This window comes from Cynocephalus volans, chromosome 5 (genome assembly GCF_027409185.1).
Source record: "Cynocephalus volans isolate mCynVol1 chromosome 5, mCynVol1.pri, whole genome shotgun sequence".
In the NCBI taxonomy this organism is placed as follows: domain Eukaryota; kingdom Metazoa; phylum Chordata; class Mammalia; order Dermoptera; family Cynocephalidae; genus Cynocephalus; species Cynocephalus volans.
This window is the reverse complement of record NC_084464.1, coordinates 55726025-55748760: the sequence shown is the minus strand read 5'-3', so window position 1 is coordinate 55748760 and position 22736 is coordinate 55726025. Positions and strand designations below refer to the sequence as shown.

The 22736-nt window shown below is 35.8% G+C and overlaps 1 protein-coding gene across 3 annotated transcripts in view; it reads left to right on the top strand.

Annotated features, from left to right (window-relative positions):
* The window catches only part of SUPT3H (SPT3 homolog, SAGA and STAGA complex component), a 547871-nt gene that overhangs the window by 510639 nt on the left and 14496 nt on the right, over positions 1 to 22736 (top strand). Inside the window, exon 11 of one of the 3 annotated variants that reach the window (XM_063096839.1) lies at positions 2725 to 2808. The exons of the other annotated variants lie outside the window; for them this stretch is intronic. Coding sequence (XP_062952909.1) covers positions 2725 to 2760 — 36 coding nt within the window. The 3' untranslated portion in view covers positions 2761 to 2808. The remainder of the gene's footprint in view (positions 1 to 2724; positions 2809 to 22736) is intronic. 3 annotated transcript variants of the gene reach the window in all.

Sequence of the window (22736 nt, the reverse complement as noted above, 5' to 3'; positions counted from 1 at the left end):
CACTAGGGACACGATGTCTGCTACCCCTTATCTGTTATGGTGTGGGCCATAAAGCCTGGGAGATGAAAAACTGCTTTCTTTAGTAGAAGCATCTGCCAGTCAAAAGTAGCCAGCCCAAGAGGTGGGACGCAAGCCCATCAGCACCTCTCTGCTGGACAGCAAGGCAACCGGGGCAGAGTTAAGAGTGCAGTGTTATGTGACCCTCTCTAGAAAATGCAACATGGTTATATACAATTCCATGTGATGGAAAGAGCTTTGAAATCAGAACACATGAGTTCCTTAGTCAGATCTGACTGTTCTTTGATAACCCAAGAATTGCAAGTTGCACAGCTGAATGGTGATGAATGAACTCTATGGTTGTTTTCATTCTAACATGTACCTCATCAAGGACACATTTTGTGCTTCTTTTTTCTTTTTATCTTTTAGATAAGGAAATGTTATGTTTTTTCCTGGGGGGGGGGGGGGTTCTTGGAACTTAAGGAATAGAACTAATAATTCTGTTTATAAGATAGACCTTTAGATATTTGCAGATAGCCATTATGTTTCCAGATTCTGTTAGAAAATCTTTAGTTTAAAAGAATTATCTAAATAGAAATGTTTCTATTTATCTTTTATATGAATAATATTTTTAAAATCATATTTAGATATATTTTAAGTGTTTGCATTTTTGCTTTAGTGTGTTTGTGGTTATGAGCAGAGACTAGAACCTAAAGGGATGCTCACTGAGTATAAAAGCTGAATGGAGCTGGATCTGCAGGGGGTAGAAAGAAAAGAGAAAGGAGGATTCTGGCAGGGGGAGGTATCGAACGAGAGAAGGAAGAGGAACCTCAGCAGAGGGAGGCTATTCAGCAACATTGATCCCCACAAAGCTGTCCTGCTCTAGAACCAAGTTCAACAGAAGAGCAGAATGATTCGCAGTATCTACTGTTCAGTATTAGTTTATCCTGATTGACTGATTGCTTTTTTTCAAAATAGATGGTAAAGGATCACCCTGACTGCTAGGAAGAGAATATCCTACAGGCCAGAAGAAAAGCAGGGAGACCAGTTGGGGGTTATTATAAGAGTCCAAAGAGAGATGATGTTGCAGTATATTTTGCTTTGGGAAAGTTGATTTTAGCCAATTCTTTCTTCTCTTTTATTATGACAAAAAAAAAATCATTTCTGAATTCATTTTTATTTCCCTCTTTGAGATAATGAATTATATTTGTTCTATGTGCATTTCCAAGCCCCAGGTGTGCAGCCACATTTCCTTTGTTTAAATGACTGAATACTGTGCCAGTGATGCCCATGTTTTGTTCATTCTTCTATACCCAGTGGAGAGCCCAAGGTTAGGCATAGAGTAAACTCTTAGCATATTTTTATTACACCTGAAGGGATTCAAAATATGCCACTTTGACATATTGATTATTTCAAATTAAAGGCAATTGAGAACCAGCCAGTGCAAGGAAAGCTCTTTACCTCTTCCTCAACTGTAAAATAAATTATAAATTTCCTGCTTTGTAAAGGAAATGTACATTTATGAAGGAAATTTCCATTAGTAAAGGCATCTGTATCAAGAAAAGAGCTACTCCCAGACAAATTTTATCACCTGAGAAGCTCTTATCTGCATAATATGGCAGCCTTTATTGACCACAGATTTCTTCCCCTTGCCTTCCTATAATTTTCCTCTCCCTGCCCCCACCAGAAACCTCCAAACCTCTTTTTCTATAGCTCAGAATGGTTTGTAAGTCTCAATTATCTGACTGCCTCCTTGAGTCTCATTTTAGTGAAACTCCCATATGTATGTATATTATTAAAATTTTTTTCTCCTGTTAATCTGTCTTATGTCAATTTAATTCTTAGATCAGTCACAGAAGCTAAAAACAAAGCATTTTTTTTTTCCTACACATGTATGCATTTATTGAATGCATTTTTTTATGTGGTGATTTTAGAGCTTTCGAGGGTATCAGTGATTCCACGGCCGTATGATACAACGGTTGAGAACATGAGCTATGGAGCAACTACCTGGGTTCACATCGTGACTCCACCACTTAGTAGCTATGTGACTTTGGGCAAGTTATATAATCTTACTAACAGCACCCACCTCATAGGGTTGTCATAAGGACTAAATGAGTTGATACAAGTTGAGTGCTTAGAATAGTGCCTGGCACAGAGTGGACACAGCATGTTAGCCTTTACTATCACACAAAAACATTTCTCTTTAATCTCTAGAACAAGGTAGCCATTAAATAAAATACTTTCTACAGCCACTAGAACATTATTTAGAAGTGTTAGAGATATTGATGTAAAATTCTCAGAGTTGTTTTGAACCAAGCAGTGGAATGGAACTTCCTAAAAACAAAATGGGAAACCAAATTGCTGCATAGTGAGTTAGTACTTTAATATACCTTCTCTCTGCCCTTGCCCTAAGGTCAGCTCACAGAACCAAAACAGATATTTAAAAAGTAGCATTTGTTTTATACACATTAATTGTTTTATGGCAGAACAAGACCATTTGTGTGGCTGATAGTGTTTTTGTTTATTAAAAAAACACTAAAAGTTGTTCTTCTATAAAAGTAATCTGTTCTCCAAAATAGAAGAATGGGTAAATATGGCATACATTTTTAAGATGTTTGTATTCTCTCCTTATGTTTATGTATACTATTTTTTGTTGGGAGGAGGGTAAGAAAAGGAAGCAGAAGCATGGGAGAACAGAGGGTTTCTTCTCCTTCTCTTTCTTCAAAGGATGAAGTTGCCTTAGAACCAGGAGCGATTGAGTAAAAATGTAAAAGTGAAGCCTTTCTGAAACTCAACTCAAGCCTTTTCGAGGTGGGTACCATATTATGTGTTCACAGCTCTACAGTGTGGCTTTCGATATAGTTAATGCGGCTGAGCAAGGTCTAAGCATGTCTCAGCGAGCACAATGCATAATTAGGGGGAAAATAGAATAGTGTAATTAGTTGAAAGGTGAAAGAAACCCAGATAGAAAAGGTGACTATAGTAGGAAATTTGTCTAGTACTACCAATAATGACTTTTCTTCACCCATTTGCCTAATTCTGGCTTAAATAATTTTAAATAGTTGATTCTGAGCCTCTTCCTTCCTCACTACAATACAGTGAAAATTAGAAGCAAAAGTCTTTTGAGTTTCCCCAAGGCTGGAAAATAGAAGATATGGTATCATTACGATGAATTGGTCTTCTTATGTCTGAGGAAGATGGATTTTCCGTTTCATTTGGCACCTAAATTTGTAGGAAATGCTGCTGGGGCCTCTCTTCTTTAAACAAGGAATCAATCTTTATCCCTTAGGCAGGTTGAGTTCCTGGAAAAGGCCTGACAAGTTGAAATGATGTAAGTCAATCTTGGATTTTCTCACAGAAAGTATTCAGTAGGAGTTTATAATATTGACCAAGGGCTTGATGCCCAGCATTTTATAGAAATAACTTCAGACACCAGATTTCATAAACGAAATCAGTTAAAGAAGTTACTCTCGTATTTCATAACCTCAGACTTTTATGTATTTTTACTGTAAGGTCATAGTAAGCCATATGGAATCCTCTTTAAAAATTATTCTCTCACATTTTTATTTTAAGGAACTAGAAGGCAACAATGTGTCTTCATTAGTATGGAAATTTAAAAGGCTATTTGGGGAACATTTTGATAAGTTTCTTCAAGGAGACCTAGGACCACTCAGTGATGGCTCTTTGATAAAGAAATTATACTTTTTTCTCATTACTGATTTCACTATATCCAGCACAGGTATTAGAGAATGAGTATTTTGGTAGACCAGTTTGAGGTTGGATTCATTTTCTCACAATTGCCTGATAAGTCTGTCTGTGCTGCCAGCCATAATTGCGGTGGATACTAACACAAGTGTGCTAGTTGCTGTGAGTTATATCCGTGTCCTCCAAGACTGCCTGTTTACCAGTGAAAGCACCCCACTTTTCGCTCATCCCAGCCAGTTTAGAAAACTCTTTCTTTTTATTCGTAGGATAAGCTTTATTCTCCTGCATTTAGGTAAATTTTATGGACAAATATTTCAAAAAATATATCTAAAAGATTTCACGGAAAGGTATTCAAAGTTATTGAAACCATACCCGTGAGGAAGGCTAAAGTCTAGTCCTTTCCTGTGATCTCTACACATAGAAAAATCCCCAAGTCCTTGATGCCTATATCTAGAATTGCATCCCATGAACTAAATTCAGTGTCCATGTACACCATCTGTTAGTGGTCACAGCCATGTCAGCAGGTCTTGAGCTCCCAAGAAAGAGAGGACTATGTCTATGGGTGTGGTTCCCTCACTAGCAAATCTGAGTCTGTACCTCTAGATAAATCAGAAGATTATTATGAATATAAATGTAGTCACTATTATTTTAATTTTTATTATTACCATATTCATTATTATAAATTGTAATTTCTCTTTATGCCCTTTACCTGACCTATCACTACCTAAACCCCCTCCCTCCCTCACCCCCATATCTAGTATCCTTAGGTTTATTCTCTCCTTCTGAAAGTTCAATGTATTATTGTGGTTTCTTTCTTCCTTTGTTCCTTTCTTTCCTCTCCTCTCCTCTCCTTTTTTTTCTTTCCTACCACATTTTCCTTATCCAGGTGTCTGACTATGGACACTTAGTTTGGTTCCATATTTTGGCTGTTTTTTCTTGCTTTCTTTTCTCTTCCTACCTTCCTTCCATTCTTCCTTTCTTCCATTCTTTCTCTTCCATCCTTCCTTTCTTTCCTTCCTATTTCCTTCCTTCCTCTGCTCCTTCCTTCCTTCCTTCCTCCCTCCCTCTCCACTCCCTCCCTCCCAGTTATGAGTGAGAACATGTGGTATTTCTCTTTCCTTATCTGGCTTATTTCACTTAACATAATTTTCTCCAGACTCTTTCATGTTGCTGCACATGGCAGAATTTCATCCTTTTTTTATGGCTGAGTAGTATTCCATTGTGTATATATACCACATTTTTCTTATCCAGGCATCCATCTGTGGAAACTTAGGTTGGTTCCATATTTTGGCTGTTGTAAATAGAGCTGCGATGAACATGGAGGTATCCCTTCAACATGATGATTTCCATTCCTTTGGATATATCCCCAGTAATGAGATTGCTGGATCATATGGTAGCTCTATCTGTAGTTATCTGAGGAACCTCCATACTGTTTTCCATAAAGGCTGTGCTAATTTACAGTCCCACCAACAGTGTACAAGAGTTCCCTTTCCCCACATCCTTGCCAGCATTTGTTGTTCTTGGTCTTTTCAATAATGGCCAGTCTAACTGGGGTGAGATGGTATCTCAGTGTGTTATTGATCTGCATTTCTCTGATAATTAGTGATGCTGAGCATTTTTTCGTTTACCTGGTGGCCATTTGTATGTCCTCTCTTGAAAATTGTCTGTTCATCTCCTTTGCCCATTTTTAAGTTGGATTATTTGGTTTTTTACTGTATAGTTATCTGAGTTGTTTATATATTCTGGCTATTAATCACTTGTTGAATGTATAGTTTGCAAATATTTTCTCCCATTCTGTAGGTTGTCTTTCCGTCCTGTTGATTGTTTCCTTTGCTGTCCAGAAGCTTTTTAGTTTCATATAATCCCATTTGTTTATTTTTTCTTTTGTTGCTGGGGTTTTGGGGTCTTATTCAAAAAGTCTTTGCCCAGTCCTACTTCCTGGACTCTTTCCCCTATGTTTTCCTTTAGTAATTTTGTGGTTCAGGTCTTACATTTAAGTCTTTAATCCATTTTGAGTTGATTTTGGTATATGGCAAGATATACAGGTCCAGTTTCATTCTTCTGCATATGGATGTCCAATTTTCTCGACACCAAAAATCAGTAATGTTTTTGTACTCCGGTAATGAACTAGCAGAAGAAGAAATCAAGAAAGCAAGCCCATGTACAATAGTCATCAAAAAAATAAAATACCTAGGAATTAATTTAACCAAGGAGGTGAAAGAGCTCTACAGTGAGGACTATGAAACACTAGTAAAAGAAATTAAAAAGTACACAAAAAGTTGGAAAGACATACCGTGCTCTTGGATGGGAAGAATTAACATCTTGAAAATGTCTATTCTACCCAAAGCAATCTACAGATTCAGTGCAATCACCATCAAAATACCAATGCCATTCTTCACAGAAATAGAAAAAGCAATCCTAACACTGATATGGAACAACAAAAGACCCCAAATAACCAAAGCAATACTGAGCAAAAAGAATAAAGCCAGAGGCATAACACTACCTGACTTCAAATTATATTACAAGGCTATAGTAACCAAAACAGCATAGTACTAATATAAAAATAGACACTTGGACAATGGAACAGAATAGAGAACTCGGAAATCAACCCACATACTTACAGCCAACTGATCTTTGACAAAGGCAACAAGAACATACATTGGAGAAAATGCTGCCTCTTCAATAAATGGTGCTGGGAGAATTGTAATCACTGTTTATAACTGAGGGTACTGAAAGCCATGGTTAAGTGGTGGCTTGACAGCATCTATATATGTTTTGTACACACACAAATACAGATAGAGAAATGTATATAAAAGTAAAAAAACAAAAACAAAAAACCCAGCTTCTGCAGATTCTGAATGAAAAAGAGCAAAATAATGGAAAAAATAAAGTTCAGTGTTTTACTCATAAACTTTCAAGACTCATTTCTATTTGATAGTGTTTTTTGTCTTGCTAACCACAGAGAACAGTTGGAGCTAGTGGATCATTTTATTTCGATTACTTCTCCAGCACTGGCCCTAAGGGACAGACTTGATGATCTAATAGGTCTTTTTCATCTTTAATATCTGCAATTTTGGCTATTCTGTGGCAGCTTCTTTGCTTTATATAATTCATCTTAATTCAAAAAACATACATCTGGATTTGACCTGCCTCATACATGTCAAGAAGTGTGTGTCCGTTTAAAGTCCCACCAAGGACTCCCTGAGAGACTAAAGAAACTGAAAGGAAGCGGGGGGAAAAATACAGGGAAAGGGGGGAGACTATGAGCCAAACGGTTTTCTGTTTACTTTATTTAAGTTATTAATTTTCAATAATGAGATTGTCCCTTAGGCCTCCTTAAATCATTTGTTGGTTAAAATTTAATCTGAGCATTAGTACATTATTCCTTTAGTAATTTTTTTAAATTGTTGATTCCATTTCTTGGAAGTTGTTCTATCATTAACTAGCATTTTCGCAGATTTTAGTCATCATCTCTGACCAATTCTTGGCCTCATATCTACTGTACAACTTCTCAGACTTGAATGTCTGAAGAGGAAGTGGTATCTGTGCATTACTCCAAGCGTCAACCAGTGGTGCTCCTCAGGTCAGGTGTGTTAGGAACATTAGTACAAATACATAAGAACTGTCTTCTCCCCGGAAAATACATCACCAACACTCTGAATTAGCTTTTATAAATGTATAAATGTGTAGCTTCTGTGGTTGTACTCAGGTCATACATCTGGTTAATCTGCTGGAACAGGTATCTTTTATTCTTCCTGCCCGGTGATTTTAATTTAATATGTGGGTCTTGTGACCTGTTTTCAGTTGGTATTTTCTCCTGCACATATTTAGTTACTTCCCGAGATTATTCTTCCAGACAGAAAGAATAGAGGACCATGTCTGTGTGTCTTACTATTCATCAGTTGTCCTTGAGTTCAGCAAATACTGAGTCACTTTTTCTAACCCTTTTTCCAGGTCCTTAAAATTATTGTTATCTATAACAGTATAAAAACTAGGATTCATTTGGGGTGCTTATTTCTACAACTGTGCTCTATATGAGTCATATACAGTGCAACAAACAAGTAGGATTTTGTACATTTTGTCATTAAATAAACATTTGTTGACCACATACTATATTCCAGGTACCTTATTAAATTACATTAAACTGTTCCCATGTGTGGCACCCAGTACTTAAGCTATAACTTAGCCTCTAATGTCACATTTGAGTTGAAATTAAAGTCACAATGTAACATTTGTTCCAGTAGTTTAGTTATTTGGACTAAAATGCCTTTAAAAAGAAAGTCACCTGTCATTCACCCCTGTTCTCTTTCAAAGGAAGGTCGAATGTAATGAAGTAGTGGGAAGGATACTGGACTTGATGTTTGGTGTCCTTGTTCCGAATCCTGGCTCTGTCATTGAGCCTTGAGATTTAGATAAGTCATTTAACCTCCCTGATCCACAGTTTTCTTATCTAAAATGGGCATAGTCATCCCACCTGCTTTCCAGAATTATGGTGAAGTTCACGAGATAATTCTTGTAGAAATACCTTGTCAACCATAAACCATTGTGCAAATATGCACATAAAATGTATTGTTATTGATGCCTGCTGAAACTAAATGATGAAGATGAATCAAGGAAAATGTCTCAAGAACTAACAGTTTGGACCTCTTTAATATCTATCAGTCTCTGACAGAAAAGCCTCACTTACAAGCTAGCTCACAAGAAAACCTTGATTAGAAAAGGCCAATTGCAGAGATCAACACAACAAATGTACACAATATGACTGTAATATTTTTCTTATCACAAAAGATAAAGACAACTGGGAATTAAAACAGAACGAACCTGAAACACAAATGAGGGTTTGATTTCCCGCCCCCCCCCCCCCCCATCAGTGGTTCTCCACCCTGGCTGAACGTTGGAATTGGTACCTGGGCTTCACCTCCAGAAATTAATTAATCTGGGGTGTGGTCTGGGCCTCAGGATAGTTAAAAGCTCCCCAGTTGTTCCAGTGTACGGCCAGCCATTGCTGAAAAAAGTCGCTATGCTAAAGAGAAGAAAACAAACAAACAAAAAAACACCTCCAAAAGTCTAGTTATAAAGTTTATAGACACAAAGAGATAACTGTCAACCCTAGAAGAATATGCATGTCTAACAAATGGTAGAGAAAATTAGTGAGACCCATAGGTCTTCAACAATAGTCTATATAGTAGCTTAGGTTGACATCTCTCCAGGGGAAAATAAAATTAGGAGAAGGAAAAACAGGAAGTTAAAAGATCTTTTCATAATGTTAAAGTTTCCATTTAAAAATTAGTTTCTAGTCAGTAATATGATAGCTATAGAATGAGTCAAATGGCAGTAGGTGTACATAAACACAAGTATGAGTGTTATTTTCACAATTTCTGTTCTCTGTAGTAAATATTTATGTGACAGCTAATCTGAGTTGTTATAACCAAGCATGACTGATTCCTTTTAATGTTTTGACACTTTGATTGTGACCAGACTTGTAGTCTCAGGTCATTTACAGAAGTCCACCCTCTCCCAAAAAGAAACTTCCACAAGAAAGATAGTGGCATTTTATGCCTAGCAAAATAACTGTATCAGCAATTGGAAGTGTATATAGTAGTTAGTTAGCACAGTTCCAAAGTAAAATACAAGAAACAGAACATTAGTCTTTCATTGTGGTGCTCAGGGTTCAGTTCCCAGAACATTGTCCTGATTTATGCCCAAGGATTCAATCTGATTCTTAGTATCAGTTACCCAGAAAAAGTCACATTTATGTGTTCAAGTTCTGTTTTTAAACAAAGAAAAAGCCAGGAAAGTCAAAAAACTGTAAGGCTAAAAACTCCATTCCTAATGTGAAAAGTTATTCTTTAGTTTTGGGAAAAGACAAAAATATTCAGAGAGGTCAGGCCTCCCATGTTATCTTCGAAGATTCTTCTCAGTTTCCCTGCAATATACATGTCTGTCACAGTCTTACCTCCTTTTTCCCACTCCTTCCCTTCTAAAAGCTCTCTTTGTTTCTTTTGTTGTCTGCTCCACATGCTTTATTGAAGGGCTCTAAATTTCCTCCCCAAGGTTTTCTGGTGTCTATTCTACTCTTAAGCCTCTCTTGTCACTATCTCCGTGGTTATCTCATTGGGATATTTAGAATTCTAAACCTTAGAAGAGATCAATGAATCCAACTGTTGGTATCCTTTTGCAGAAAAAGTTCATGATTGTCAAGTCTAAAGTTGCAGTGCAGAGAGAGGGCAAAGTTGGAAAGCAAAGTGATGAAAGGGATGAAAGGTCAGGGATGGTACCAAAGCAGTTTCCAAACCTGCTACTTCATATACGCTTATCAAGGGGCGGTTCTTCAGACTTAGATTTCAAGCACTCCGTAGAGAAATACCATTTCAAAGCTTTAGAGTGATTGCTAATCACTTCCAATGATAGCATGCGAATGGATGGCTTAGATCTACTACACTGTGAGTCCCAGAAGGCCCTGTTTTATGCCTCATATGTTTTCCTCCCACCCAGAGCCTTCCCAGTGCCTGGTACATAATAGGCATTCCATAAATGTTAACCAAAATGAATTGAATTGATTTTATAATTATATACAATATTTACCTTGGTCTTAATGAAATAACTCTAGCCATATGTTTTTTCTGTTCAACTGGACCTTTCTAATGAAAACATAGTATGCTACCATGTAGAAAACCAACAATTTGGAAACTTACCGAGTGTTGTTTTTCATTTCCTAGTACTATTCAAGTTCAAATGTTCTTCTTGCCTGTGATGTGCAAATTATGACCATCCTCCAAAAAGCATCATTGTTGTTTTGGCTTATTTTACCAAGGTATAACTTACAAACAGTAAAATTCATTCTTTTAAAGTAGGTAATTTGATGTTTTTACAGATCTGTATAGTTGTATAACCACCATCACAATTAAGATATAGAGTATTTCCGTTGCAGCAGAAATAACGATCTTACACATTTTTATAGTCAATCCTCTCCCCCACCTCACCCCGGCCTGTCAACCACTTATGTTTTCTGACCCTACAGTTTTCCCATTTCTAGAATGTCATGTAAATGGAATCGTATCTATGTACTCATTTGAGTCTGATTTCTTTAATTTAGCATAATACATTTGAAATTCATCCTGTTGTTGCATTTATCAATAATTCGTTCCTTTTTTATTGCTGAAGTTTCATTCTGTGTGTGTACTGTATTTCATTCTGTGGGTTTATATTTTATTTATCTAAGTAATGGAAATTTGGGTTGTTTTCCAGTTTGTGGCAATTATGGAAAAGTTTACATAAAATTATGTAAACATTCACATGAAAATCTTTATGTGGGCATGTTTTTGTTTCTCCTGAGTTTTTAATTTTGAAGTAATTGAACAGTGTTTTTCTTTATGTATAAGTATTTTAGCTGAGAAACTTTGCTTATCATAAGGTCACAAAGATTTTCTCCTATGTTGTCTTCTAGAAGTTTTATAATTTCTTATGTCGGATCTTTGATTTATTTCTAGTTAACATTTGTATATGGTGTGAAGTAAAGATCAAGGTGTTTTTTTGTTTGTTTATTTGCATATGGATGTCCAGTTGTTCCCCCATCATCCGAAAAGACCATATCCTTTCTCTATTGAATTGGCAACTTTGCTGAAAATAAATGCACCATATATGTGTAGGTCTCTTTTGGCTGTCTCATCTGTTCCACTTATCTACATCTCTGTCTGTATGCCAGTACCACACTGACTTGATTATTTTAGCTTTATGCTAAATTTTGAAATCGGGTAGCCTCCCAACATTTTTTTTTTTTCTATCTTTTTTTGGCTGTTCAAGGTCCTTTGATTTTTCATTTATAATGGACTTGTCACTTTTTACAGAAAAGCCTGGTGGAATTAGAAAGGAATTGCACTGGCTTTATAGAGAAGTTTGTGGAGAATATCTTAACAATATTGTCTTCTGATCCATTAACACAGTATATCTCCATATATTTCAATCTTTTCAAATTTTTCTCAACAGTGTTTTATAGTTTTCATGGTACAGGTCTTACACATATTTTGTTAAAATTTCGTCTAAGTATATCATGTTTTTCATGCTTTCATAATTTCTTAGTTTAAATTTCTTCTTGTTCATTACTAGTATATAGAAATAAAATAGATTTTTTCAAAATATTGACCTTGTATCTTGCAACCTTGCTAAACTCATTAGTTCTAGTAACCTTTTTGTAGATTCATTGGTGTTTTCTATATAGACAATTGTATTCTCTCGGAATAGAGGCAGATTTATTTCAACAATTCTAATCTGTATGGCTTTTATTTCTGTTTTCTTGCCTTATTTCACTGGTGTTGATGGTGATATAGAAATGGTGAGACTGGATATCCTTGCTTTTTTCCTGATCTTATAGAGAAAGTGTTCAGACTTTCAGCATTAAGATTGATGTTAGCTATGGATTTTTCATGGATGTCTTTTATCACATTGAAGAGCAGCTTTGTTTTTTGTCTGTTTTTTGTATATGTATATATGCTTCATTTTGGAATTTCTAATGCTTCTTCATGTATATCACTTATAGCACTAATATAAAATAACTTAAGATGATTTGTTGCCACCAGGAAGGTCTTTTCTTAGCACATCAAACTCAATCTGTCCTGAACCTAGGCTTTTGTTTTTTAATATTTCTCAAATTTCTAGCAATATTGGATACTTTTTTTTTTTATCTAACTCACCGTCTCGTTTGGGTTGCCACAATATGCCCAGATAACAATTCCCTTCTACCTAACAATATGTTTCTTTTCAAAAGTCAGCAGACATGGGTCTTTTTCATTGAATAATGTCTCTGCTCTCACCAAAAACAAGTGACATCATTGAATAGTCAGTATGATTCATCCTGATGTGAGCATGTATTCATAGTCACCACTATAACCTTGTGCTAGTGTATAGTAATATAATAAATGATCTCCTCCTGTCTCACAGGAGACAGGATAAACAGGCCTATCTGTCACTATAAGTAATCATGTTCCCTTGTGTCAAAGCACAGACCATCAAACTGCTCTTACATCACTAGTATTTAAAAAAAATAATTTTTCTTCTCTTTATATATCATCTAAGTATTTATTATGTGTGTGTGTATATATATATTTAAAAATAGGTATACGATAACATGAAAACCCTTCGAATAACTTATGTTTCTCTCACTCTCTTTCCTCTTTCCATTTATTTCCTTATATTGAAATAATCCCAAGGCAATTGGGCAGCACTGACCAACCTCATGATCTCACTTTCTGACAGGTTTATTATTAAACTTATGCCAGTTACCTATTTTTATAGAGGAAGCAGATCTTTCACATTTATTTCTAAATCCAAGTTACTTTAGATGAGACTTTACTCATGGTCTAGCATTTTCAGCAGTTATAATCCTCAGTGTTTCTTGTCGAAAGAGTTTATATTAGTTGCCATGGCTAAATGAGCTCTCTATAAGACCTCAAAATTATACAAGTGTTAGGTCACACATAATATATAATGTACTTTGGGATCCTCATAAAGGCAATATTTGTATGCTGCTATACCTAAGTCAAGATTGCAGATAAGAGCCCAAAATATATATAGCATCTCTTCCTCCCAGGTAGCTTTACAGTAGTAATGAGATTTCTGCTCTTTTTCCCTCTTGGCATGTAGATGTTCATATGATGTGGGACACTGGCAAGTTTAAAGGACTTCGTGAGGGAAATATATCACTGAAATCTAACCTCTTCTGAGGAAAGTTAACTTAACTACTTGAATCATATTTAGAGATTAAAAAAAGAAAATGGAAAAATTCATTGGGAGATGGTTTATTTCTTATTTGGAAATATATGTTATTAGAGCTCACACTTAGCCATTGCCAATGAGAGCATTAGTACAGACCACTGAATATCAGTTAATATTCCTTTTTTAGTTTGAAGCCATGGCTCTGTCATTCACATGGGACTGAATGGGGCTGTGACTATCATTCTTGAAAAGGTGTCTTTGAAGTCTTTGTGTGTTCATGAGTGTACACTCATGCACACAAACACACACACACACACACACACACACACCTAAGTAATCTTCTCCCTCTCTCTACTCCCTGGCCCCAAGTGAGACTCGTATGTAATAAGAACCATGACTGTTTCTCTGGTTCCTCAGAGCCTACTATGTGCCCCTCACAGAGAATATACACAGGAAAATGTTGGAAGGAAAACAGTGCATTCTTGGTGTTTCCAGCCTCCTACCAAGGTTTCCTTTTAAATGTGATTTCAGTGATGCACCCACACTCTGCTGTTATGTTCATAGGTCATCTGCACTTTGGTGTCTGCATGGCTCCCTCCCTTACTTCATTCAGGCCTCCGAATGTCTCCTTATCAGAGAGGCAACACCCCCATCCCATCTCTCTCTGTTCCGTAATCCTGCTTTATTTGCCTTCATAGCACTTATCACCACTGTCATATTGTGTGTGTGTGTTTGTGTCCATATATAAATGTATATATTGACTACCTCCCTCCACCTAGGACGTAAAATTTAGTTTATGCATGATACATTCCCCAGCCCTTAGAACAGTGCATAGTATGTCATAGGCACTCAGTAAATACTTGTGAATGAATGAATGAACAAATGAGTAAACAAATGTAAGCCAGAGAGGCATTTCCAAACCTATGAACCTGAGTTCCCCGGGAGCTTTGTAGTGAGAATGGGACATCCCCAGACTCAAAGGCACATTTAACATTGTCTATAAAGGGAATAACTGATATGTCTTTATGGTTTTTTGTTTGTTCTTGATGTTTTTCAGTGATACATAGATACTGTTGTGATTAATAAAATTCATTTAAAGACATAATTGGAGGCTTTTGGATTACATATTTTCTCATTCAGTGGCTGCCAGAAGTCCGACAATTCCCATGTGGATGTCCTTAAAATTTCTTTATATGTCCTCATACACAAACTTTTTTCACCATAATTTATTTTTGTAATATTCTCTTATACATTATAAAGATGTGAGTTACGGATCCTAGGGTTTACTAGGCCAAAAATAAAGTAACTGGATCTTAATTACTTATGTTAGCCTTAAAGCAGAATGATTGTGTTGTGATGTCCATTATCAGGAGCTTAGCATTTAAAATATCTCAGGCCCTTGCCTTTAAAGGCCAGCACTTGATATTGTCTTTTCTTGTACTTTTCACACACTGTTTGACATGAAAGTGTTACACACTTAGGAATATCACTTAAAGTTTTCTCTCTCTCGATTTATCTTTTAGGAGAGCCTTTCTAAAAGTACACTTCGGGGACAGTCTTTGTTTAAAGTGACTGCGGCACCCCTGTACCTATTGTAAAAGCCAGAAAGGGAAAATTTCCTGGCTGGGTGGAAGCGGAACTGATCTCATTTTCACCCTCTCAGCCCAGAAAATTAGTGATCTCAAAATTGCAAAAGCAGCCATTTCTCCTTCCTAGACTGATTTAGGTTTTTGAAGGACATCAGCAGTGGCCTCGGTTTCCAAACTATATGAGTTAAAACCAGATAGGTAGAAGAAGTATGGCTTCTATACAAGCATGTCTTCTGTATACAAATCTATACAAAAGAGTACTGTAAGTAAGTGGGTTACCATCTGTGATATTTGTCTAGGACTACTGTAACAAAATACCGTAAACTGGGTGGCTTAAGACAACAGGAGTATCTCATAGTTCTGGAGCCCAGAAGTCTAAAACAAAGGTATCAGCAGGGTTGGTTCATTCTGAGGGCTCTAAGGGAGAATCTGTTCCATGCCTCTCCTAGTTTTTGGTGAAGAGTGGCAATTCTTGATGTTCCTTGGCTTGTAGATGAATCACTCCAATCTCTGCCTCTGTCTTCATATGATGTTTTCTCTGTATCTTCTTAAAAGGACACAAGTCATATTAGATAAGGGCCCACCCTAATGACTTCATCTTAATCTGGTTACATCTGCAAAGACTCTATTTCCAGATAAGGTCACATTCACTGGTACTACAAGTTAGGACTTTAACATATCCTTTTGGAGGACACAATTAAACCTTTGAAAACATCTGATTACCATTAAATCAAGATGTTAATTATAAATAAAATTAGCCCAAGTATAAGACCCACAGAAATGTCCTTGTTGCTTTTATTATGGTGAAATAAATTACAAAAAAATAATAATTCAACATGGCACATTAAAATGATGGGTAAACAAATTTGGCATCATTACTTCTTTATTGTAATTAAAGGTTTTTGACAGTTTTGAAAAATAGTAATTACAATCTAACTCTAGAACAATGAAATAATGGAATACCTCCTCTCTACCTGCTCATTTATAGTAGAGATTGGCTTATTTTCCTCAGGGGGACTGCTCATGGGCAAAAGTGGGTCTTTGATATGCTCTCATCTCTTACCTTTCTGCACCCAGCACTGAGGGCTCTCAGGTGCCTAGTAATCTGAGACTCCAGTTGGAGATTTTAGAAGCTTCTCAGTCAGAACCAGCTCTCCCAAGTTTCCTCTGCCCATGCTCTGGGGCAAATCCAGTGATTCCCACTATTTTTAATATGAGGACCCTTCCACATAAATATATTTTATAAATACCTTCTCTTTCATGCCTGCAGTTGTACAATTCTTTATTTAAGTAAACAGACAAATAATGAGCAATGAGATTGAAACAGTAATCAGAAATATTCCAACAAAGAAAAGCCAGTATCAGATGGCTTCAATGCTGAATTTTATCAAACCTTTAAAGAGGAATTAATACCAGTTCTTTACAGACTATTCCAAAAAATTGAAACAGAAACCATTCTCCCAGACTCATTCTATGAAGCCAGCATCGCCCTGATACAAAAACCAGACAAAGATACAACAAAAAAAGAAAACTACAAGCCAATATTTTTGATGAATTTAGACACAAAAATCCTCAACAAAATATTAGCAAACTGAATACAGCAACATATCAAAAAGATCATACGCTAAGGTCAAATGGGATTCATCCCAGGAATGCAAGGATAGTTCAACATATGCAAGTTAATAAATGTAATACACTACATCAACAAAGTCAAGAACAAAAACCATATGATCATTCCAATAGATGTAGAAAAAGCATTTGACAAAATTCAACAGTCCTTCATGGTAAAGATTCTCAACAAATTAGGTATAGAGGAAGGTATCTCAACATAATAAAAGCTATATACAGTAAACCCACCGCCAATATCATTCTGAATGGGGAAAAGCTGAAAGCTTTCCCCTTAAGATCAGGAACAAGACAGGGATGCCTGCTCTTACCACTCCTATTTAACATAGTGTTGGAAGTACTAGCCAGAGCAATCAGGCAAGAAAAAAAATAAAGGGAATCCAGATTGGAAAGGATGAAGTCCAAATGTCCCTGCTAGCAGGTGACATGATTCTATATATAGAAAACCCAAGAGACTCTACCAGAAAACTCTTAGAGCTAATAAACAAATTCAGTAAGGTTTCAGGATACAAAATCAGTATACAAAAATCAGTAGCATGTTTATACTCAAGCAACAAACTAGAAGAAAAAGAAATCAAGAAAGCAAGCACATTTACAATAGTCACCAAAAAAATAAAATAACTAGAAATAAATCTAACCAAAAAGGTGAAAGATCTCTACAATGAGAACTACAGATCACTCCTGTAAGAAATTAAAGAAGATACCAAAAGATGGAAAGACATTCCTTGTTCATGGATTGGAAGAATCAATGTAGTAAAAGTGTCCATACTACCCAAAGCCATCTACACATTCAATGCAATCCCCATCAAAATACCAATGACGTTCTTCACAGAAATGGAAAAAGCAATCCTGACTTTCATATGGAACAACAAAAGACCCTGAATAGCCAGAGCAATCCTGAGCAAAAAAGTAAAGCTGGAAGCATTACACTTCCTGATTTCAAACTATATTACAAATATGTAGTTATAAAAACATCATGGTATGAGCATAAAAACAAACATGTAGACCAATGGAACAGAATACAGAACCCAGAAATCAGCCCACATATTTACAGCCAACTGATCTTTGACAAGGGCACCAAGAACATACATTGTGGAAAAGACTGCCTCTTTAATAAATGGTGCAGGGAAAAATGTATATCCATACGTAGAAGAATGAAACTGGATCCGTACATCTCACCAGATACCAAAATCAACTCAAAATGGATTAAAGTCTTAAATATAACTCCTGAAAACTTCAAACTCCTAGAAGAAAGCATAGGAACACACCAGGATTTAGGACTGTTCAATGACTTTATGAATAAGACCTCAAAAGCACAGGCAACAAAAGAAAAAATAAATGGGATTATATCAAACTAAAAAGCTGCACAGCAAAGGAAAAAATCAACAGTGTGAAAAGACAGCCTACAGAATGCGAAAAAATACTTGCAAATTATGCATCAGACAAGGGATTTATATCCAGAATATAGAAACAGCACAGACAACTTTACAGCAGAAAAACAAATAATCCAATTAAAAAATGGGCAAAAGAGCTGAATAGGCATTTCTCAAAGGAAGACATACAAATGGCCAATAGGTATATGAAAAAATGCTCAACATCACTAATCATTAGGGCAATGCAAATCAAAACCACTTTGAGATATCACCTCACCCCAATTAGACTGGCTGTTATAAAAAAAGACAGAATAACAGATGCTGGTGAGGATGTGGAGAAAGAGGAACCCTTCTGCAGTGTTGGTGGGACTGTAAATTAGTACAGCCATTATGGAGAACCGTATGGAGGTTCCTCAAACAACTACAAATAGAACTACTGTATGATCCAGCAATCCCACTACTGGGGATATATCCAGAGGATTGGAAATCATCAGGTAGAAGGGATACCTGCACTTCCATGTTTATTGCAGCTCTATTTACAATAGCCAGGCGATGGAACCAACCTAAATGTTCATCGATGGATGACTGGACAAGGAAAATGTGGTATATATTCACAATGGAATACTACTTAGCCATAAAAAAGAATGAGATTTTACCATTTGCAGCAATGTGGATGAGCCTGGAGAAAATTATCCTAAGTGAAACAGTCCAGGTACAGAAAGAGAAATACCACATGTTCTCACTCATAACCAGGAGCTGAATCCATAAATAAACAAATACTAAAGTGAGACAGAGAGAAAGAAAGAAACAACAATCACAATAATACATTGAACTTTTAAAAAGAAAGAAAAGAACAGTGTTTACTAGAGATGGAAATGGGAGAAAGAGGGGGGCTAAGGAGGAATTAGTCATTGGACACAAAGAATGATTGCATATTATAATGATGAATAAGCTAACTGTCTTTAGCTAACCACCACACATTGTACACAGTTATTGAAAATCAATGTTGTACCTCAGATGTATGTACAATAAATTATCTTAAAAAATAAAAAATTTAAAAAAGTAAAATTCATGACTCCAAAAAAAAAAAAAGTTACTCTGAATTTTGCTTTATTAATTACAGATATATTTGAAAATAATACTATATATATTTGGAAAATAAAATTCTCAATTTGTGAAATAAAAAATTATTTTTCAAATAAAAGTGTTCATATGTTGGTTTCCTTTAAGTGGGGACTACCCAGACTTGAATAATGTGTACTCATCCACCAAATACATATTGAGTATCTAAATATAAGGCATTATGGGAGCTGTAATAAGAGCTAAAACAGGGTTTTAAAGGTGGGAGTTATTAATTAATTAATGTAGTTAGTAATATTAACATTTCCAAACAGAAATATATATTACAGAATTATAACCAAAATGCTTCCAAAGTTGAGGTTGTGTATTTCAATGCACATACATTTATTAAAAGTTAAAATTCTCCAAGCATATGATTTGATTATATGATTTAATTCAATTATTATATAATTGAATTAAAAATACATATTGAATACAAACACCTTCCATTTATACAGGCTTTACATTTTATGAAATATTTTCACATACATTATCATAACCAAACTTTCCCAAATTCCTCTTCTCCAAAGTTAGATTACAACATCAGGTTTAAGGTATTATATCTTACTTTGACTTTCTTTCATTAAAAGTTTGACTCTTTAATATCACCGTATAATTATGTTTACATGAAGAATTAGAAAGAAGGCATAGAGTCTCCATATGTTCATTTCAGCCTGGGTGGCTAACTGGCTTATAACAGTCAATGCATGAAAATGGCCTTGATTGAATAAATTAGGAAAATCACAAAAGGAAACCACTGTAGGAAATAGTTTTACACATGTAATTGCTGAAATCCTCTAGTGAATGTGTCAATCTGTACTAACTAAATAAATTTGTTTATAGACATGTTCTGTATTAGCTTCCACTCTTTCACAATCCTTTGCCAAACAAAATCCCACTAGAAGTAGGATGTTCACACCCGAGTAGGAGTGTCTTGGATAAATATTTTTACTATATGAAGACCAAAACCACTTTTACAAATTTCAGACTGTGATTGAAATACTATATTTCTTTAGCCTTTTTCTCTCATCTTTTCTCCTGGCAGCTACTTATGCATGAGCTTACCTCCTCTCACCCCACACCCCCACAGCTCTGGGGAACAAGAGGCTGGCTGTATGCACAAGAGACCAGTCAGTCCCGAGAATGGCGGAACCAGCCTACCCAATCACTGCCACCACCAGATGGACTGGAGAGGCAGAGAAAAGTCCATCTACAAAATTGCTTTCCTTCCCCTCTCCTAAAAACCTAGTTGAAATGATTCACTGAATTAAAGTGTAGTGATTATATATCCTGAGGCTATATTTTATAGAAAGCCAGCTTACAGTTTGAGTGCTACATTGCTATGGGTCAAATGTGTCCCCCAAAAGTTCATGTATTGGAAACTTGATCTCCATTGTAACAGTGTTAATAGGGTGGGAAATCCAATTATGGTATTTGAAAGGTGGGGCCTTTCAAAGGTGATTGGATCCTAAGGACTGTGCCCTTATGAATGGTCCACTCATGGAGTTATGGGTTGATGGTTTAATGCATTGTCGTGAGTGTGGTTCTGTTGGCATTACAAGGAGAGCAAGTGAGAAGATTAGTTCTCTCTTGCTCAGGTATTGCCATGCAATACCTTGGTCACCAGGTGACTCTGTAGAGAGTTCCCACCCAGAAGAAGGCCCTCACCAGATGCTACACCTGGACCATGGATTTCCTAGCTTCCAGAACTGTAAGAAATAAACTTTTTTTCTATATACATTACCCAGTGTCAGGTATTCTGTTACAAGCAACAGAAAACGGACTAAAGCATACATGAATAGAATACATGAAGGTTGAATTCATTCAGCCTATACTCAAGAAATCATAGTAAGAGTTATTGAAATGTAACAGCCACATTCTTTCACAAAGATGACTCTGAGCTCAGCTTTTGCCAATCAGTTTGGAACAAGAAATCTCAACGGACTTCTTAGTTCTGTAGTCTAGAATTGATGCTAAATTTTTCATAGGCCTCCTAAAGATCTATTTTCTTAATTTGGCTGTTGACTAATAAAATAAAATATTTTAAAGTATGTTTGATTGTAATAACTTCTGTTAAAAGTAAAACTAAGAACATTTCTTTTTCATATGCTAAACCTAAACCTTCTCACTGTTTTCAAAAGTCAACAGGACCAGTGAACAGTTCACTTGGACAATAGTATGATAGGGGTAATCTGGGCCAATGCAGGATTCTACTTACTATGACCCCAAAAGTTAATTAATTAGAATAATACCCAATAAAATGGGCACTGTCACTATTACCTAAATAACATATCTAACTTGGGATGGTTCCATACCTTAGGAGATTTAGTCATTTATGATAGCTCTGTTCAAACTAATCTTTCACATCAGAGGAGATAGTATGGTTATTTATGATATTTGGGGGGTAAATTTTCAAAATGGCTAAGTCAGATTATAAATGTTCATGGCAAATCCCATTAAAACACAGCTCTGTTATAGAAATATAGGTATTTACTGTGTACAAGATAAAAGAATATGTTTGTAGTACCTCAAAAACACCTAACTTTAAGGAAAGAAATACACAGGCATGGAAGAGGCCTCCCATTGTCAGTCCACAACAGTTCAGTTTTGAAAAAAATGGCAAGAGTATTCCAATTTAATATAAAGAGTTTATATCAGGCCCTAAAGCAGTGAATGAGAAGAATTAGTGGAATGCTTATATAACATGAGTATTTCTTACCTGAATTTTTATAAACCCTTCAGTGGTAGGTAGTTCTGGGCTGGTGTCTTGGATTTAATATTTATTGACTAGCCTGTTGACTGTCATTTGGGAAAAAGATGAGTCAAGGTCTCTCTCTGGGTCTTATCTATAACACTTTTCTGTCTGCCTATGTATCCTGTCCCCAACTCATGTCCCAGCTGTGCCACTTCCTTCAAGAAGCCTCCTTGATCACAACCATCCACCTCTACTGCCCTCTTATATGGTGCCATTATACTCTGTTCTCATTTTGTAACCCCCATCACTTTTGTGCTTTCTCATTCAGTATGTCTCCCCCATCAGACTGTTCACCACAGAAAGCAGGAATCACATCTGTGATCCTGCTGAATCCACTGCACCTTACACTCTGAATTTGTAGAATGAATAAATAAATGGCAGTAGATTTATATAGAAATATACCTTCTCAGGTGGCTACCAAATGTAATTGATATTATTTACTATTTCTCCTACTCTGTGCCATAATTTTTAATATTCATCGTCTTCAACGAGTTCTTTAAAAACTTAATTATAATTTGTTTACTGTCTAATCAAATTGGTGTATACCATTGGCAAACAGCTTTTGCTATCTATGTTCTTATTCTCTGTATTGTGTTTTTGATATGGCAAAGGCTACCGAGGCAATGTTTTCTTTTTCTTTCTATCTTGCATCATCATTATCTAAGACCTTAAAAATGCAATTGAGTAATCTGACCACAAAACCAAGATTTAAAATATATATATCCATATATATATTTTATATTATCTACTATAAACTTACTGTTAATTGTAATTTCAGAAACAGTATTTGAACCTAAAATGTTTAGATTCAACAAAATAATTTGGTGGTGTTGTTTTAGATGACTTGAATACTCTTTTCTG